This window comes from Oncorhynchus masou, chromosome 31 (genome assembly GCF_036934945.1).
Source record: "Oncorhynchus masou masou isolate Uvic2021 chromosome 31, UVic_Omas_1.1, whole genome shotgun sequence".
Lineage (NCBI taxonomy): Eukaryota > Metazoa > Chordata > Actinopteri > Salmoniformes > Salmonidae > Oncorhynchus > Oncorhynchus masou.
In genome coordinates, this window is record NC_088242.1 from 82,631,792 (window position 1) to 82,650,294 (window position 18,503).

At 45.6% G+C, this 18,503-nt stretch overlaps 1 protein-coding gene across 6 annotated transcripts in view; it reads left to right on the forward strand.

The window, feature by feature from the left end:
- Nucleotides 1–18,503, forward strand: part of LOC135524565 (tight junction protein ZO-3-like) — a 42,252-nt gene that overhangs the window by 7,465 nt on the left and 16,284 nt on the right. For 5 of the 6 annotated variants that reach the window (XM_064952218.1, XM_064952219.1, XM_064952216.1 and 2 more), the window contains exons 2-5: nt 16,543–16,599; nt 16,897–17,021; nt 17,889–17,991; nt 18,165–18,438. In XM_064952218.1, coding sequence (XP_064808290.1) covers nt 16,552–16,599; nt 16,897–17,021; nt 17,889–17,991; nt 18,165–18,438 — 550 coding nt within the window. In that variant the 5' untranslated portion in view covers nt 16,543–16,551. Of the gene's footprint in view, nt 1–16,328; nt 16,406–16,542; nt 16,600–16,896; nt 17,022–17,888; nt 17,992–18,164; nt 18,439–18,503 lie in introns of those variants that run through there. The other variant, XM_064952220.1, reaches the window with a different exon arrangement.

Consider the following 18,503-nt stretch of genomic DNA (forward strand, 5'->3'; position numbering starts at 1 on the left):
GTTGAATTCCCATGTACCGAAATAAAAATACACATTAAATGGGTTTCCATCGCAAATGGTTTTGTCACTAAAAATGTGTTCATATAGTGTTCCCACTCTGGTATTGGCATGCGCGCTTTAGCCAACAGCTCGCAAATACAGTGCGTGTATAGCCTACATATTGAAATTATGAAGAAATTAGAGTATTTTAATTTGTCAAACTGCAGCCAAGCATCATGTCACCATAATAAGACCCTCTATTTATTGGAAAGGAACATTGAACTCATCCCCGTGCACTTTCACCACCCTGTGAAGTTCAACTTATTTCATCTGTAGCCTAATAAATTGCATCCTTTCCCGTGTCGTAGTGGGAGGACCACACAACTTATCGCGTGACTCCAAGTTTACGTTGATATGCTGGTTACCCAGCCAACATTTCCATATGGTGCCCATATGAGTTAACGAAGGGCTGTTCCATGGGCCTCACTAGGGAAACCCAACAGGAACACACAGTTTTGTCCTCCGTATCCATGTTGGGCTCTCTGGGTTCACGTTGGGTTTATTGAAGGACCTCATTGGGCAAATGTGTTTACCCCACATGGGCCCCAGGTTTTTAGCCCAGGTGGGTTAAAGGGTTAACACTTGGGCCCCCCTATGTTGTGTATCCACATTGGTCCCACATGTGGTTGCCATGTTGGGCTTTATGTGGTTGCCATGTTGGGCTTTATGTGGGTTCATGTTGGGCTTTATGTGGGTTCGACCGATTATGATTTCTCAACACTGATACTGATACCGATTAATCGGCCGTTTTTTTGTTTTTTTTTTGTAATAATGACAATTACAACAATACTGAATGAACACTTATTTTAACTAAATACACTGCTCAAAAAAATTAAGGGAACACTAAAATAACACATCCTAGATCTGAATGAATGAAATATTCTTATTAAAGACTTTTTTCTTTACATAGTTGAATGTGCTGATAACAAAATCACACAAATTATCAATGGAAATCAAAATTTATCAACCCATGGAGGTCTGGATTTGGAGTCCACACTACCGGCTGATCCAACTTTGACATAATGTCCTTAAAACAAGTCAAAATGAGGCTCAGTAGTGTGTGTGGCCTCCACGTGCCTGTATGACATCCCTACAACGCCTGGGCATGCTCCTGATGAGGTGGTGGATGGTCTCCTGAGGGATCTCCTCCCAGACCTGGACTAAAGCATCCGCCATCTCCTGGACGTGGCGTTGGTGGATGGAGCGAGACATGATGTCCCAGATGTGCTCAATTGGATTCAGGTCTGGGGAACGGGCGGGCCAGTCCATAGCATCAATGCCTTCCTCTTGCAGGAACTGCTGACACACTCCAGCCACATGAGGTCTAGCATTGTCTTGCATTAGGAGGAACCCAGGGCCAACCGCACCAGCATATGGTCTCACAAGGTGTCTGAGGATCTCATCTCGGTACCAAATGGCAGTCAGGCTACCTCTGGCGAGCACATGGAGGGCTGTGTGGCCCCCCAAAGAAATGCCAACCCACACCATGACTGACCCACCGCCAAACCGATCATGCTGGAGGATGTTGCAGGCAGCAGAACGTTCTCCACGTCGTCTCCAGACTGTCACGTCTGTCACGTGCTCAGTGTGAACCTGCTTTCATCTGTGAAGAGCACAGGGCGCCAGTGGCAAATTTGCCAATCTTGGTGTTCTCTGGCAAATGCCAAATGTCCTGCACGGTGTTGGGCTGTAAGCACAACCCCCACCTGTGGACGTCGGGCCCTCATACCACCCTCATGGAGTCTGTTTCTGACCGTTTGAGCAGACACATGCACATTTGTGGCCTGCTGGAGGTCATTTTGCAGGGCTCTGGCAGTGATCCTCCTTGCACAAAGGCGGAGGTAGCGGTCCTGCTGCTGGGTTGTTGCCCTCCTACGGCCTCCTCCACGTCTCCTGATGTACTGGTCTGTCTCCTGGTAGCGCATCCATGCTCTGGACACTACGCTGACAGACACAGCAAACCTTCTTGCCACAGCTCGCATTGATGTGCCATCCTGGGTGAGCTGCACTACCTGAGCCACTTGTGTGGGTTGTAGACTCCGTCTCATGCTACCACTAGAGTGAAAGCACCGCCAGCATTCAACATCAGCCAGGAAGCATAGGAACTGAGAAGTGGTCTGTGGTCACCACCTGCAGAACCACTCCTTTATTGGGGGTGTCTTGCTAATTGCCTATAATTTCCACCTGTTGTCTTCCATTTGCACAACATCATGTGAAATGTATTGTCAATCAGTGTTGCTTCCTAAGTGGACAGTTTGATTTCACAGAAGTGTGATTGATTGGAGTTACATTGTGTTGTTTAAGTGTTCCCTTTTATTTTTTTGAGCAGTGTATAATACATCAATAAAATCAATTTAGCCTCAAGTAAATAACGAAACATGTTTAATTTGGTTTAAATAATGAAAAAACAAAGTGTTGGAGAAGAAAGTGCAATATGTGCCATGTAAGAAAGCTAACGTTTCAGTTCCTTGCTCAGAACATGACAACATATGAAAGCTGGTGGTTCCTTTTTAACATGAGTCTTCAATATTCCCAGGTAAGAAGTTTTAGGTTGTAGTTATGGGACTATTTCTCTCTACCATTTGTATTTCATATACCTTTTGACTATTGGATGTTCTTATTTATTTTATTTTTATTTTGACATTTATTTAACCAGGTAGGCAAGTTGAACAAGTTCTTATTTACAATTGCGACCTGGCCAAGAAAGCAAAGCAGTTCGACACGAACAACAACAGAGTTAAACATGGAGTAAAACAAACATACGGTCAATACAGTAGAAACAAGTCTATATATGATGTGAGCAAATGAGGTGAGATAAGGGAGGTAAAGGCAAAAAAAGGCCATGGTGGCAAAGTAAATTCAATATAGCAAGTAAAACACTAGTATGGTAGATTTGCAGTGGAAGAATGTGCAAAGTATATAAATAAAAATAATGGGGTGCAAAGGAGCAAAATAAATAAATTAAATTAAATACAGTAGGGAAAGAGGTAGTTGTTTGGGCTAAAATATAGGTGGGCTATGTACAGGTGCAGTAATCTGTGAGCTGCTCTGACAGCTGGTGCTTAAAGCTAGTGAGGGAGATAAGGGTTTCCCGTTTCAGAGATTTTTGTAGTTCGTTCCAGTCATTGGCAGCAGAGAACTGGAAGGAGAGGCGGCCAAAGAAAGAATTGGTTTTGGGGGTGACCAGAGAGCTATACCTGCTGGAGCGCGTGCTACAGGTGGGTGATGCAATGGTGACCAACGAGCTAAGATAAGGGGGACATTACCTAGCAGGGTCTTGTAGATGACATGGAGCCAGTGGGTTTGGCGACGAGTATGAAGCGAGGGCCAGCCAACGAGAGCGTACAGGTTGCAATGGTGTGTAGTATATGGGGCTTTGGTGACAAAACGGGTGGCACTGTGATAGACTGCATCCAATTTGTTGAGTAGGGTATTGGAGGCTATTTTGTAAATGACATAGCCAAAGTCGAGGATTGGTAGGATGGTCAGTTTTACAAGGTTATGTTTGGCAGCATGAGTAAAGAATGCTTTGTTGCGAAATAGGAAGCCAATTCTAGATTTAACTTTGGATTGGAGATGTTTGATGTGGGTCTGGAAGGAGAGTTTACAGTCTAACCAGACACCTAGGTATTTGTAGTTGTCCACGTATTCTAAGTCAGAGCCGTCCAGAGTAGTGATGTTGGACGGGCGGGCAGGTGCAGGCAGCGATCGGTTGAAGAGCATGCATTTAGTTTTACTTGTATTTAAGAGCAGTTGGAGGCCACGGAAGGAGAGTTGTATGGCATTGAAGCTTGCCTGGAGGGTTGTTAACGGTGTCCAAAGAAGGGCCAGATGTATACAGAACGGTGTCGTCTGCGTAGAGGTGGATCAGAGACTCACCAGCAGCAAGAGCGACATCATCATTGATGTATACAGAAAAGAGATTCGGTCCAAGAATTGAACCCTGTGGTACCCCCATAGAGACTGCCAGAGGTCCGGACAACAGGCCCTCCGATTTGACACACTGAACTATATCAGAGAATTATTTGGTGATCCAGGCGAGGCAATAATTTCAGAAACTAAGGCTGTCGAGTCTGCCGACGAGGATGTGGTGATTGACAGAGTCGAAAGCCTTGGCCAGGTCAATGAATACGGCTGCACAGTATTGTTTCTTATCGATGGTGGTTAAGATATCGTTGAGCGTGGCTGAGGTGCACCCATGACCAGCTCTGAAACCAGATTGCATAGCAGAGAAGGTATAGTGGGATTCGAAAAGGTCGGAAATCTGTTTGTTGGGGATGACAGGGATGACCGCAGCTACTTAACAATCTTTGGGAATCTCAGATGACACGAGAGGTTGAACAGGCTAGTAATAGGAGTTGCAACAATTTCGGCAGATAATTTTAGAAAGAAAGGTTCCAGATTGTCTAGCCCGGCTGATTTTTGTAGGGGTCCAGATTTTGCAGATCTTTCAGAACATCAGCTGACTGGATTTGGGAGAAGGCGAAATGGGGAAGGCTTGGGCGAGTTGCTGTGGGGGGTGCAGTGCTGTTGACCGGGGTAGCCAGGTGGAAAGCATGGCCAGCCGTGGAAAAATGCTTATTGAAATTCTCAATTATATTGGATTTATCGGTGGTGACAGTGTTTCCTATCCTCAGTGCAGTGGCAGCTGGGAGGAGGTGTTCTTATTCTCCATGGACTTTACAGTGGCCCAGAACTTTTTTGATTTTGTTGCAGGAAGCACATTTCTGCTTGAAAAAGCTCACCTTGGCTTTTCTAACTGCCTGTGTATAATGGTTTCTAGCTTCCCTGAAAAGTTGCATATCACGTTCTGCATTCGATGCTAATGCAGAACGCCATAGGATGTTTTCGTGTTGGTTAACTTCTTGCATCTAGCAATCCCGGATCCGGGATCCTATTTATAGCCTCAAGCTCATTAGCATAATGCAACGTTAACTATTTATGAAAATCGCAAATGAAATAAAATGAATGTGCTAGCTCTCAAGCTTAGCCTTTTCTTAACAACACTGTCCTCTCAGATTTTCAAAATATGCTTTTCAACCATAGCTGAACAAGCAATTGTGTAAGAGTATTGATAGCTAGCATAGCTATAAGCCTAGAATTCAGCCAGCAACATTTTCACAAAAACACGAAAATCATTCAAATAAAATCATTTACCTTTGAAGAACTTCAGATGTTTTCAATGAGGAGACTCTCAGTTAGATAGCAAATGTTCAGTTTTTCAAAAAATATTATTTGTGTAGGACAAATCGCTCCGTTTTGTTCACGTTTGACTATGAAAAAAACCTATATCCAGTTATAGCCTCAAGCTCATTAGCATAACGTAACGTTAACTATTTATGAAAATCGCAAATGAAATGAATGTGCTAGCTCTCAAGCTTAGCCTTTTCTTAACAACACTGTCATCTAAGATTTTCAAAATATGCTTTTGAACCATAGCAAAACAAGCATTTGTGTAAGAGTATTGAAAGCTAGCGTAGCATTTAGCGGGCAACATTTGCACAAAAAACAGAAAAGGATTCAAATAAAATCATTTACCTTTGAAGAACTTCGGATGTTTTCAATGAGGAGACTCTCAGTTACAAATGTTCAGTTTTTCCTGAAAGATTCTTTGTGTAGGAGAAATCGCTCCGTTTTGTACATCACGTTTGGGTACCAAAAAAAAACGAGAATTCAGTCATCAAAACGGCGAACTGTTTTCCAAATTAACTCCATAATATCGACTGAAACACGGCAAACGCTGTTTAGAACCAATCCTCAAGGTGTTTTTCACATATCTCTTCATTGATATATCGTTCGTAGATGTCTACTTTCTCCTCTGAACCGCTTGGAAAAAGACGTGCAGTTGAAGATGACGCACCAATTTCGACGGAGGACACCGGGCGGACACCTGGCAAATGTAGTCTCTAATGGTCAATCTTCCAATGATATGCCTACAAAAACGTCACAATGCTGCAGACACCTTGAGGAAACAATAGATCGGGCAGGCTCATTCCTTGCGCATTCACAGCCATATAAGGAGACAATGAAAAACAGAGCCTCAAAAATCCTGCTAATTTCCTGTTTGAAGTTTCATCTTGGTTTTGCCTGTAGCATCAGTTCTGGGGCACTCACAGCCAATATCTTTGCAGTTTTGGAAACGTCAGTGTTCTCTTTCCAAAGCTGTCAATTATATGCATAGTCGAGCATCTTTTTGTGACAAAATATTGCGCTTAAAATGGGCGTTTTTTTTATTCAATAATGAAATAGCGCCCTCATAGATGTAAGAGGTTAAGGGCAGTCAGGTCTGGAGAGAACCAAGGGCTTTATCTGTTCCTGGTTCTAAATTTCTTGAAAGGAGCATGCTTATTTAAGATGGTGAGGAAGGCATTTAAAAAAAATTACCAGCCATCCTCTACTGACGGGATGAAATCAATATCCTTCCAGGATACACCGGTCAGGTCGATTAGAAATGCCTGCTCGCTGAAGAGTTTCAGGGAGCGTTTGACAGTGATGAGTGGAGGTCGTTTGACCGCTGACCCATTACGGATGCAGGCAATGAGGCAGTGATCGCTGAGATCTTGGTTGAAGACAGCAGAGGTGTATTTAGAGGGCAAGTTGGTTAGGATGATATCTAATGAGGGTGCCCGTGTTTACGGCTTTGGGGTGGTACCTGGTAGGGCTCTGAAGATAGATTGGGGCAATCAGTTCACATATGGTGTCCAGAGCACAGCTGGGGGCGGAGGGTGGTCTATAGCAGGTGGCAACGGTGAGAGACTTGTTTTTAGTGAGGTGGATTTTTAAAAGTAGAAGTTCAAATTGTTTGGGTATAGACCTGGATAGCAGGACAGAACTCTTCAGGCTATCTCTGCAGTAGATTGCAACACCGCCCCCTTTGGCCGTTCTATCTTGTCTGAAAATATTGAAGTTCGGAATGGAGATTTCAGAATTTTGGGTGGTCTTCCTAAGCCAGGATTCAGACACGGCGAGAACATCCGGGTTTGCAGAGTGTGCTAAAGCAGTGAATAAAACAAGCTTAGGGAGGAGGCTTCTAATGTTAACATGCATGAAACCAAGGTTATTACGGTTACAGGAGTCAACAAAAGAGAGCGCCTCAGGAATAGGAGTGGCGCTAGGCACTGCAGGGCCTGGATTCACCTCTATATCACCAGAGGAGCAGTAGGATAAGGGTACGGCTAATAGCTATGAGAATTAGTCTTTTAGAAGGTCCGGAACCGAGAGTAAAAGGAGGTTTCTGGGGGCGATAAAATAGCTTCAAGATATAATGTACAGACAAAGGTATGGTAGGATGTGAATACAGTGGAGGTAAATCTAGGTATTGAGTGATGATGAGAGAGATTGTCTCTAGAAACATAATTGAAACCTGGTGATGTCATCGCATGTGTGGGTGGTGGAACTAAAAGGTTGGATAAGGTATAATGTGCAGGGATAGATGCTCTACAGTGAAATAAGACAGTAAACACTAACCAGGACAGCAATGGACAAGGCATATTGACATTAAGGAGAGGCATGCTTGGTCGAGTGATCATAAGGGTCCAGTTAGTAGTGAGGTTGGTTGGCGTCACGGCGATTCAGACAGCTAGCCAGGCCATCGGTAGCAAGCTAGCATAGCACAGTGTTCTGTTTAGCCACTTCGTGCGTTTCCGTTGGTAGATTAGTGGGGTTCCGTGTGGTAAAGGGGATCAATCCAATTGGCAAAATAGATATAGTTATAGTGACCCAAGAATAATTGTCAGAAAATGTTCAGATAGCAGTCGATAAGACAGCTAACGATTAGTGGGCTGCAGATTGCCGTTCAGGTAACGTCGTGACGGAGGAGCAAGTTGGATAACTCCCTCATGCAGATAACGTCGGTTGTAACGTCGGTAGTACACTTAACCATTTGAGGGCTGTAATTGACATACAGTAACCTTCGTGTGTGTATGTGTATATATAGATATATCTCATTTGAAAGACTAATCTCAATATTTTTGACCAATCAATTCAAGATCACGTTATTTGAACTGTTCTGACAAATGGTAGCTGTCATTCTGCTTCATTGTATTTGCCTCGGTAGCTAACGTTAGCTAAGTACATACTTGGACCAAGTAGGCCAACAGCCGATAAATTCAGCGAGGGATGTATAATTAGCTACTGTTGTCTTGCCTGGACATGTATCTACAACCAATGTTACCTGTACAATCTTTGGTTTAGCGCCTGAATTTAAAAGTCTGTCACTTGCTCCTCAAAATATTGAATGCGCATTTCCCCCAAAAATGTGACAGTATGCCATAATACGGTTTCGCAATTTAAACCCACACAGAAAAATGAAAATGTTAACTTTTATTTTAGCTTCCCCTCATTTCATTAGTTGGTGTTTTTACTGACCATTTTGGGACCCACACAATCCCTGACCATATTCACACCAGATACCCCACTTACAACACACACAGCATTTATTCAGGGCCCGTTTGGGACCCATGTAGTAGCTCACATGGGCTTGTGATCCAGGTAGTAATACCGACTGAGTCCCATAGACAGTCCCTGACCATATTCACACCAGGTAGCCCACTTGCAACCCATAACAAATTGGCAAAGGGCCCAATTGGGACCCATGTTATATCCCACATGGGTTTTCCCATGTGACTGACCGTTGCAGTAATGGTGGCATCCGGTTTTGTGATAAAACAATCTCTGTCCGGAGAAGTCCACGACGCATACATGACCTACAGCATGGTTAAGCAAGTTCATGGTTCCGACATTATCGGACCACTAAACACTTATTTAGAACCACTGAGTGACCGCAAGTCACAAAGAAAAACAGGTGCTGCCTCCACTATTCCAACTACAACATTTCAACATCATCAAATCACCTCTGCTTAGTCTAATATAGTGACAACTAAAAGATGCCAAAAACGATTTAGTCCAATCAGTATGCTAAATATGATGTGGGGGTGTGTTTGTGCAAGTAGAAAAACATGTTGACTCACCCTACTTGTAGAGAAATGCCAATGCCATCCACTCTTTCATGTTAAAATGGTTTATCACTTTGTCATACAGTACACGCTTATCTTTTTGGTTATCCTCGGCTACCTGGCTAAAATGCTTGCTCGCTAGCCTAACTTCCATTCATGGGCAACTTCAGCTAGTTATCATTAGCCTTTTACATCTAACTACTGTACATATTGAACTTCCATCCTCTCAGGTCAGGGGCACAACAATGTATGCATTTATGGTTGGATCCGAATCGCTGTTATAATAATTGGCCAGTACGAAGAATTAAGTAAAACTAAGAGTCCAAATCCCTATCTCCATCCATGGCTAATTTAGGAAAGGGACAGTGCTAGCCAGCCACCGGAGAATGACAACGAAATGCAACAATTCAAGTTGTTTCTGTCAATAAAGTATATGCTCAAAGCGATTTGATAGGAGAGATGACAAATCAAAGATGGCTTCCCTTGTCACTTCCTTTTGTTTTTTTTGGTCCAGGACCATTCATAGTTGAGCTCGCTTCCTTTAATGTTGATGATTTTTTTGTTTCAAGGGAGGCCAAATGCTCTCTAGCTTCCCTTGCATTCAATGCTTCTGGCCGCAACAATGTCATACTGGTTTGGACCAGACAGCATCAGATGGCCTACACGGAGAGAGAGGTGTGCTGTTTTGCTTGCTTGGATGCTTTTTTTGGCCGGCAGGGATGTTCCTGTCCCATCGTGCACGAGTGACTCCTGTGGCGGGCCGGGCGCAATGCACGCTGACACGGTCGCCAGGTGTACAGTGTTTTCTCTGACACATTGGTGCGGCTGGTTTCCAGGTTAAGTGGGCGTTGTGTCAAGAAGCAGTGCGGCTTGGCTGGGTTGTGTTTCAGAGGACACACAACTCTCGACCTTTGCCTCTATTGAGTCCGTACGGGAGTTGCAGCGATGGGACAGGACTGTAACTACCAATTGGATACCACGAAAAAGGGGGTATTAAAAAAAGCCAACTTACAAGCCATTTTCAAATTGATTCAGGGCCTATTTGATACCCATGTTGTAGCCCACATGAGTTTGCCTGTTTGACCCAAATGGTTAACCCGATTGTGTCCCAGTCGTTATTCCTGAACAAATAACACCAGTTTGCCTGTAAAATGATTCGGGGCCCATTTTCTTCCCCCCACTAACGTACATGGGTTTGTCCATGTCTGCCCCAAAAGGTTAACCCATCTGGGTACCAGCTAAGATAACCCTTAAGAGACCTTGTCCAGTTGAAACCCTTGAAGTCCAGTTGAAACCCAGGTGGGGCCCACCTGGACATGTTGGCTGGGTATTATATAAATATTTGCGCATGAAAGCGTTTCCACCGCCATTTCTCGCTTAATACATTTTACAGACGCAAAAAGATCCCACCGTGTATAGCGTATTTTGTTTACTCAAATATTTGGAAAGTTTACAGACAAACGTTCTGTTTCCATCAGGCCTGTTAATATATGTTGTTGCTGACATTTACTTTACTCGCATAAAATGGTTGAATGGAAACCTGATTCCTGTAACCAAAATACAGGTTTTGGGTCTGTTTGAATGGTATCTCTGGCTTTTTGCAGGTAAATTCATTAACACTTCCATTGTTAAACAGCCCCCATGGTTGAACAACAGCCTCCTGCCCCCACAACTCCCAATTTGCCAGTTACCCATTGATATGTAATACAAGGGTATACATGCAAGAAAGTGGTAAATAAGGGTCTGTTTGAAGGGGGGTCGTATAAACATTGCCTGTAAACATTTTAGTGGTAATATACCACATCTTCTTTCTGAAATGGATATTAGTGACTGTTTTCAGGAATAGTGTCTCTGACTAGACGCCGCTAGAAAGATAACATAAATACTATTTGCATATTGGCAGTCAGCCCCCTCAACCTTTCAAAGCAGATGAAAGGTGGCTGCCAGAGGATGCATGTCAACTATATCCTCTATATTCATTTGTTTTTATTACAATAATTAACTTGACTGATGAGCAGAACTATATTGCTTATTTTATACATTGATACATTTATTTCATTGCTTAGGTCATTAATGACTTTCTGAACAGTCAGTCTCTTGGACCAGGATCTTCTTAAATTGAGTTTTTGTTAGCTGTGAGACTGCTGATATCCAGTCCTTCAGTCTGTTAATTAGACTGATGTTGTAAAAAATTACCAACCAACTCTCTGAGAAACAATGCACCTGGCTGGCAGCTATTCCACCTGCTACCATTGGTAAAGTGGGAGGAGCTATACGGGCTCATTGTAATGGCCGAAATTGAGTAAATAGAAAGTGGTCCAACGTGGTTTCCATGTGTTTGATAAATTCCATTCCAGCCATTACAATGAGCCTGTCCTCCTATAGCTCCACCTACCAGCCACCACTGGCTAGTGATTTATCGTGGATGCTTATCTGCCTCTGTGGCTACCTGACCCTGTCTGTTTCACCTTGTTGACCTGTATGTTGGTCCTGACCCTGTCTGTTTCACCTTGTTGACCTGTATGTTGGTCCTGACCCTGTCTGTTTCACCTTGTTGACCTGTATGTTGGTCCTGACCCTGTCTGTTTCACCTTGTTGACCTGGATGTTGGTCCTGACCCTGTCTGTTTCACCTTGTTGACCTGGATGTTGGTCCTGACCCTGTCTGTTTCACCTTGTTGACCTGTATGTTGGTCCTGACCCTGTCTGTTTCACCTTGTTGACCTGTATGTTGGTCCTGACCCTGTCTGTTTCACCTTGTTGACCTGGATGTTGGTCCTGACCCTGTCTGTTTCACCTTGTTGACCTGGATGTTGGTCCTGACCCTGTCTGTTTCACCTTGTTGGTCCTGACCCTGTCTGTTTCACCTTGTTGACTTGGATGTTGGTCCTGACCCTGTCTGTTTCACCTTGTTGACCTGGATGTTGGTCCTGACCCTGTCTGTTTCACCTTGTTGACCTGGATGTTGGTCCTGACCCTGTCTGTTTCACCTTGTTGACCTGGATGTTGGTCCTGACCCTGTCTGTTTCACCTTGTTGACCTGGATGTTGGTCCTGACCCTGTAGGACAACACTAGGGGCTCACTGACCTCCATGCAACAATGCCTGTTAGAGCTAATTAAACCTATGTCGAATAGTAGGAAATTCACTCGTTTTTTTTTTCTTTCTAGTAGGCCTAGTTATATTATTAACGGAGCCAGACAGATGGTCACACATACACAGAATTGCTGAACTGATTGTAAAAGTGGTCTTCTGTTTACATTTCATATGGAAGTAAACTTGGAGTCACGCAGTGATATAGTGTGTGGTCCTCCCACTACAACTTGGGAAACCATGCAGTTTATTAGGCTACAGATGAAATAAATTGATCAACTTCACAGGGTGGGTGGTGAAAGTGCACGGTGTTGAGTATGATGTGCCTTTCCAATAAATATCGAGTCTTATTCTTGGGAAAGGATGATTGATGCTTGGCTGCCATTTGACAGATAATCTCATGTAGACTAGCCAGCTGTAGGCTAGAGAGCACATGCCAAGACCAGAGTAGGAACATCTGCTATTTAAAGCAAAGTTTGACAAAACTATCCGTAGAGTTGAAAATGTGATAAACACATTGAACGTTAGGTTTTGATGTACCAAATAAAAATCAAAGGGCAAAAGTACATTGTGTGCGCATTTTCTTTGCGGATTTTAGAATATTTGCATGAAAATCTGTCGCCAATTGGATGGAAACCTAGCTAGTGAAGCAAGTAGATGGACTCAAAAAAACATCATCCCATTTGGCATAGCTGGACAAGAAAGTAAAAAAGATGGTGACAGCCAAAGTGAGCCATCATGATGGTGTGCATTGCTGTGGTGATTTCAGTAAACAAACCGAGCAAATCAACATCCGGTAGAAAACAACGCAATGGCAGACGGCAGAAATTGAAATATTTGAACTCTGGCGGCAAGTCCGTCTACCATGGCAGCTGACGGCATTCACCGCCAGGCTCAACGGCATTTACCATTGTGCTCTCATTGAAAGCAATGACATCCGGTTGCCGTCTACCATGTAAATACTGTAAAGACCTGGATAGATCATAAAGGAACAACTGTCCAGACAGAATATTGAGTTTACGAATTCACGGTTTATTAACCTAACTCCACACAGGCTACTGTTTGGCTGTAGCCCACACCATATATATGAAGAATACGCGTATAAAACAACTGACCATCTCTTGTGAAGACCAGATGTAAGCGAGAGAACAATGGCTAAACATGGCCTTAAACTTGAGATGCTCCACCCCAAAAGATGTGAAACGGGGGAAACAGTCTGTGGCAGGGGGCTTCCCCTCTGGGGCCCAGGTGATGAAGGCAGGGACATGGGGATAAGGATGAGGTAATGGGGAATACAGTTTGGGGCTCAGGGGAGGGAGACTGGTTGAGTGGGTTGTCTGTGGCGCCTGGGGGTGGGTGCCTGAGGAATATCATTGCCAGAGAGGGGAATAGTGGGGGTCCCTGGGGTTTGGGAAGAAGGGGCCCTCTGTATGGGGCTAACCTGTCCCGGTGCAGTGCCACCTTTCTCCTGGTACACAATCTCCCCTACCCAGACCAGGTCCCCAGCCACAAAGTGCCTTCCCTGTGTGTACACGTCATAGTTCCTCTTCAGCCTTAGACCTGCATTCCCCAGCTGCCCTCTAGCGACCTTGTGGACTGTCTCCAGGTTGTCCTGGAGTCTCCGGGCCCGGGTGAACAGGAGGCTATCCAGAGTTTGACCAAACTTCATCTCTGCAGGGGTGCGGAGCACTCTACTCAGCATGAGGAGGGCAGGCATGCAGGAGGTGGAGTCTTGGACAGCGGAGCGGCATGCCATGAGGACCATGGGCAGGTGCTTGTCCCAGTCACGCTGGTGTTTGGCAGAGATGATGGCCAGCTGCTGTCCAAGCGTTTTGTTGAAGTGCTCCACAAGGAGTGCTCCGGAGTGCTCTGGAGCACAGCCTCCCACAGTGCTTTTGGGACCACCACCTGCCACCTCTCCTCTCCCTTAGCGGACTCCTTCCATGCCCACTGTAGCACGCCATCAGCCAGCCGCAGTCTCTAAAACTTTGACCACAACACTTTGGTCGCGAGTGAGAGAGCTACCACCTTCCCACGGTGGTCTCAGCTGCGCCTCTACCCACTGTAGCACTGGCTGTAGGTCTGTCCCTGTTTCTGCCCCCATTCAGATACATCATCAAGGTATACCAGACACTGCTGTCGGGAGATGCCATCCAGCACCCTGTCCATCAAACACTCAAAAGCAGCTGGAGCATTGCACAGGCCAAAGCACAGGACCTTGAACTGCCAGTGTCCTCTGTTAGTGGAGAATGCAGTTTTGGCTCTGGCCTCTGTGGGGAGAGGGGCACCTGCTAGTAGCCACTGCAAAGGTCTAGTGAGGAGAACCAGGAGGACCCCCTAACTAGGTCCAGTGACTCATCGATACGTGGTATGGGGCATGAGTCCTTCCTGGTTACCTCATTCAGCCACCTGTAGTCCACACAGAACATCAGCTTGCCCCCCTTCTTAGGAACCATGATGACTGGCGCCGCCCAGGGGCTGTCTGAGGGATCAATGAAGTCTGCCCGCTGCATCTCCAACACAGCCTTGTCTGCCGCCTCCTGGCGTGCCAGCGGGATACGGCGGGATGCATCTTGATGGGCCGAACATCACCTGTGTCAATCTCATGCTGCACCAGATGAGTCTGACCCACCTCTTCCTCACTCAGTGCAAAGCTGTCACCATGCCCCCCCCCCCTTCCTGGAAGCTCAGTGTGCCCCCATTTTAGGTATAACTGGCAGCCTGCGCTCCTAAGAAAGTCCAACCCTAGTACACAAAGGCCGTGCACAGCCGCCACCCACACAGGATGATGCACAGACCTGCCCCCTACTGTCAGTCATTATTCCCTTCCCTTTCATGGGTGCCAGCTCACCTGTGACTGTGCGGAGCTGCACAGTTGTGGGCTCAAACGGAGTCCAACCTGGCACAATATCTGGCCTCACCAGGGTTACTGTGGACCAAGTGTCCACCAGGGCAGAGCAGGGCACCCTTCTACAGCGACATAACAAAAACCCCAACACTGTTGAAGCCCCAGCCCACACTAGCTCCCTCTCCAAGACTATCTGTTATGACTCCGAAAGAGCCAGCTGGGTCTGTATGCGCAGCTCTGTAGGGGAGAGCGCCTGTATGAACTGGTCCCATACTAGCTCGCTCTGCACAGAGGGAGCATGTGAGCATATGCCTGCTGAGAGAAGCTCTCAATATCATTAGCTAGTACCCGTAGAGGCTCCCCAGGCTGCCTGCGTCTATTACTCAGTTCGAAGCGCAGTATCCCGGGCTGTACACACTGTCCGTAGCGCCTCCTCAGTGCTCCAACTAAAGCACCATAATCATGTCTGTCCTCGGGGCTAATCAATATCAAACAGGCCAGAGCATCATCCGTGAGGCACAAAGCCATCTGCAGTGCCCTTTCTTCATTCGACCGCCCCCTAAAATGAGCAAACCGCATGAAACTGAGCATGAAAAGCTTCCCAATCCGCCTTACTGGAGTACCTCGGGTTCTTAACAGATACGGACGCAATCGGGGACTGGGCGCTGCCATGTTTGTTACCATCCTGAGCCATAGATTCCTCGTCTCACAGCGTCACCCTTTTGGTCCACGTGAAAAACAGTCAACGAAGCACTCATGTCCGCTTCAGCCGCCATCATTCTAGCGGTCACCCTCAAGGGGCCTCTCCTCGGCCAGATCCTCCGATGCACATGCACCTCCTTGGCCATAATCGTCCCCTACCTTCACTTTCGGATTCCCTCGAAGCATTTTCAACCCCCGTTCTCAAGTCCGTTACCTCGCCACATTATTCGGCTAGCTGGCTAAGTTTTACCCTCCCCCGAACGAACACCGCTGTCTGTGCGGGTCGCTACAAGGCTTTAACACTTATTTTTCTTAACAGCATTGTTGGTTAAGGGCTTGTAAGTAAAGCATTTCACTAAGGTCTACACCTGTTTTATTCGGCGCATTTGACAAATACAATTTTGATTTGATTCACTATCTTAGGCTGTCTGCAGATTGTATCTAAAGGTGTGTTCAATTGGATGAGGCACGTGAAACATTGCATATAGAAATGCATTGTGTAGAACAGACAGTTTTCTTCATGACTAGAAGCAGGGCGCAGAAGGAATATAGTCGGCGATATTACGTTTCTACCTGCAGGTTTCTGTAACGTTGCACATTGAACAATGGCCTGGTGTCATATGTCACAGCAAGGCCATAAGTGCAGCCCGCTGAGTCTTTCCCCTGGGGCCCCTCCCCATACCTGCCAGACAAGAATGGAATGAGACCGGTAGGAAGGAGCACGTTGCTGTTAACTCGCTCCTCACTGTCTCTTAAACAACACTGGGCTGTGTAAGGACACAAAACGGCTGCTTCTGATGTTATCGGACTTCTGTTGAAGTTGCTCCTGTTCATTAATGGAAAAGTGGAGAATGCCTGTATTCTGTTGGTTTAACATGTTGTAATGGCTTTGATATTTGGTTTCTCAGGAACCGGAGATGGAGGAATTAACGATATTCGAGCAGCATACTATAACACTCGGCAAAGTAAGTGTCTCTTGTTGTTTGGTCGGTCAGTGTTTTGATGTTATACTTTCACCTGAAACTAAATACATTTTAGTCACTTGCATCAAGGTACAATGAAAGAAATAGCCTACTGAACCACTTTAGTTAGAATGGACTTCAAAACTATCAGTTTCAGTGGCGAACTGCAGGAAATAAGAGTAACAAAGACATTCCCTGCTCCCTGTTACTCTAGGTACAGGTCAGGTGACACACTTCAGTGCTGATGGAATGTGCTCACTCTCTCTCCCCTCTATCACCCTCCCTCTCTCTTGATGGCAGGATTCCAAGATGGGGTTTGGCTTTGCGATATCAGGAGGCAGAGACCAGCCGAACCCGGACTCAGGGGACACAGCCGTGATAGTTTCAGATGTGGTACGGAACGGACCCGCTATGGGACGGCTGTTGTAAGTCACCTACACACCATACACCTTCACCCTTCAGGCTTGCCAGTAGAGCCAACCCACTTGCTTACAGCTGCACTAGGGTCAGACAGATTTCCTGACACTGCAGAGCCAGCTCGAAATATGGCTTGGAAAACCTACCTCAATCCAGGGATGAGAAATGCATTGTACTCTGAATTGTTCCATTATCCCAAATGTTACACCAAGATTGGGGACGAAAAGGGGAAAAACCTGCCCTTTTCTTCCTCTAGCTAGCTAGCAGTAGCCACAGTAGCCATTATGGAATGGCACGTTGCGTTGAACAACAAAGGAGCTGATTGGCTGATACTGCCATAACATAAAACAATACAAGTGACTCAAATGTATATAGCATCCACATTAATGGTAGCATCCTCATTAATGTGGTGTTTAGAAAACGTTATTTTCTTATTTACAGTAAAATATCCTCCAAAATGACACATTATGTACCATTTTATTTCTATGGGCACAAAATATTCTGAAATGCATCCAGCAAATTTGCAGTCACACAAGCTTGATGTAGTCATTGCGTGCTATGAGTATGGGACCAAATACCTTTTACAACTTTAATACAGAAGTGAATTTGTCCCAAAATTGGGGGAGACGCTATGTACAAAGTGCTGTAATTTCTAAACGGTTCACCCAATATGGATGGGTGAACCGTGTTGAGTACAGAGCCAAAACAACAAAACATTTGTCACTGTCCCAATACTTTTGGAGCTCACTGTATATAAACACACACACACACACACACACACACACACACACACACACACACACACACACACACACACACACTTAAAATCGCATGTGCTTGATTACCTTGTTCTACATCTCGTCCCTTTCCAAAAGCGTCAGAGATCAGATCGTCATGGTCAATGGCGTGTCAATGGAGAATGTCTACTCGACCTTCACCATCCAGAACCTCAAGTCATGTGGCAAAGCAGCCAACATAGTGAGTACTGGCAAACTTTATCTTCTGTTTAGATGAGTTATTCTTGACATCTTCGTAAGATTTGTGAGCAACTCCAACCCCAGGTTATGGATGTGAGATCATGATTTCAGTACACCAGAAAAAAATAAATGTAATACATTTTTCAGCTGTGTTACTGACTCTCCCTCTCACAGACAGTGAAGCGTCCTCGTAAGATCCAGCTCCCCGCCAGCACCAGACCCTCGCGTGCTGCCTCCTACTCCAACCTGCTGGACCAGGACCCCCCACAGAGGCCCCGACGCTACTCTGATGGTGGTGACCAGGCCCACAAAGCTGACCGCACCGCCCTCGACCGCAACGGAACCGCTCATGCCCTGCCGCTAAGTTCAGGGTACAAACGGCTCCCACAGCAGGCCTTCCCAGACAAGCCAATCAAAGCCACCCTGCTGAAGAAGAAACTCACAGACGGTAAGGAGAAACAACAGGAGAGAGAATTTGCGTCGCGTCTATTAAGGCACGGGGTAGCAAAAGGT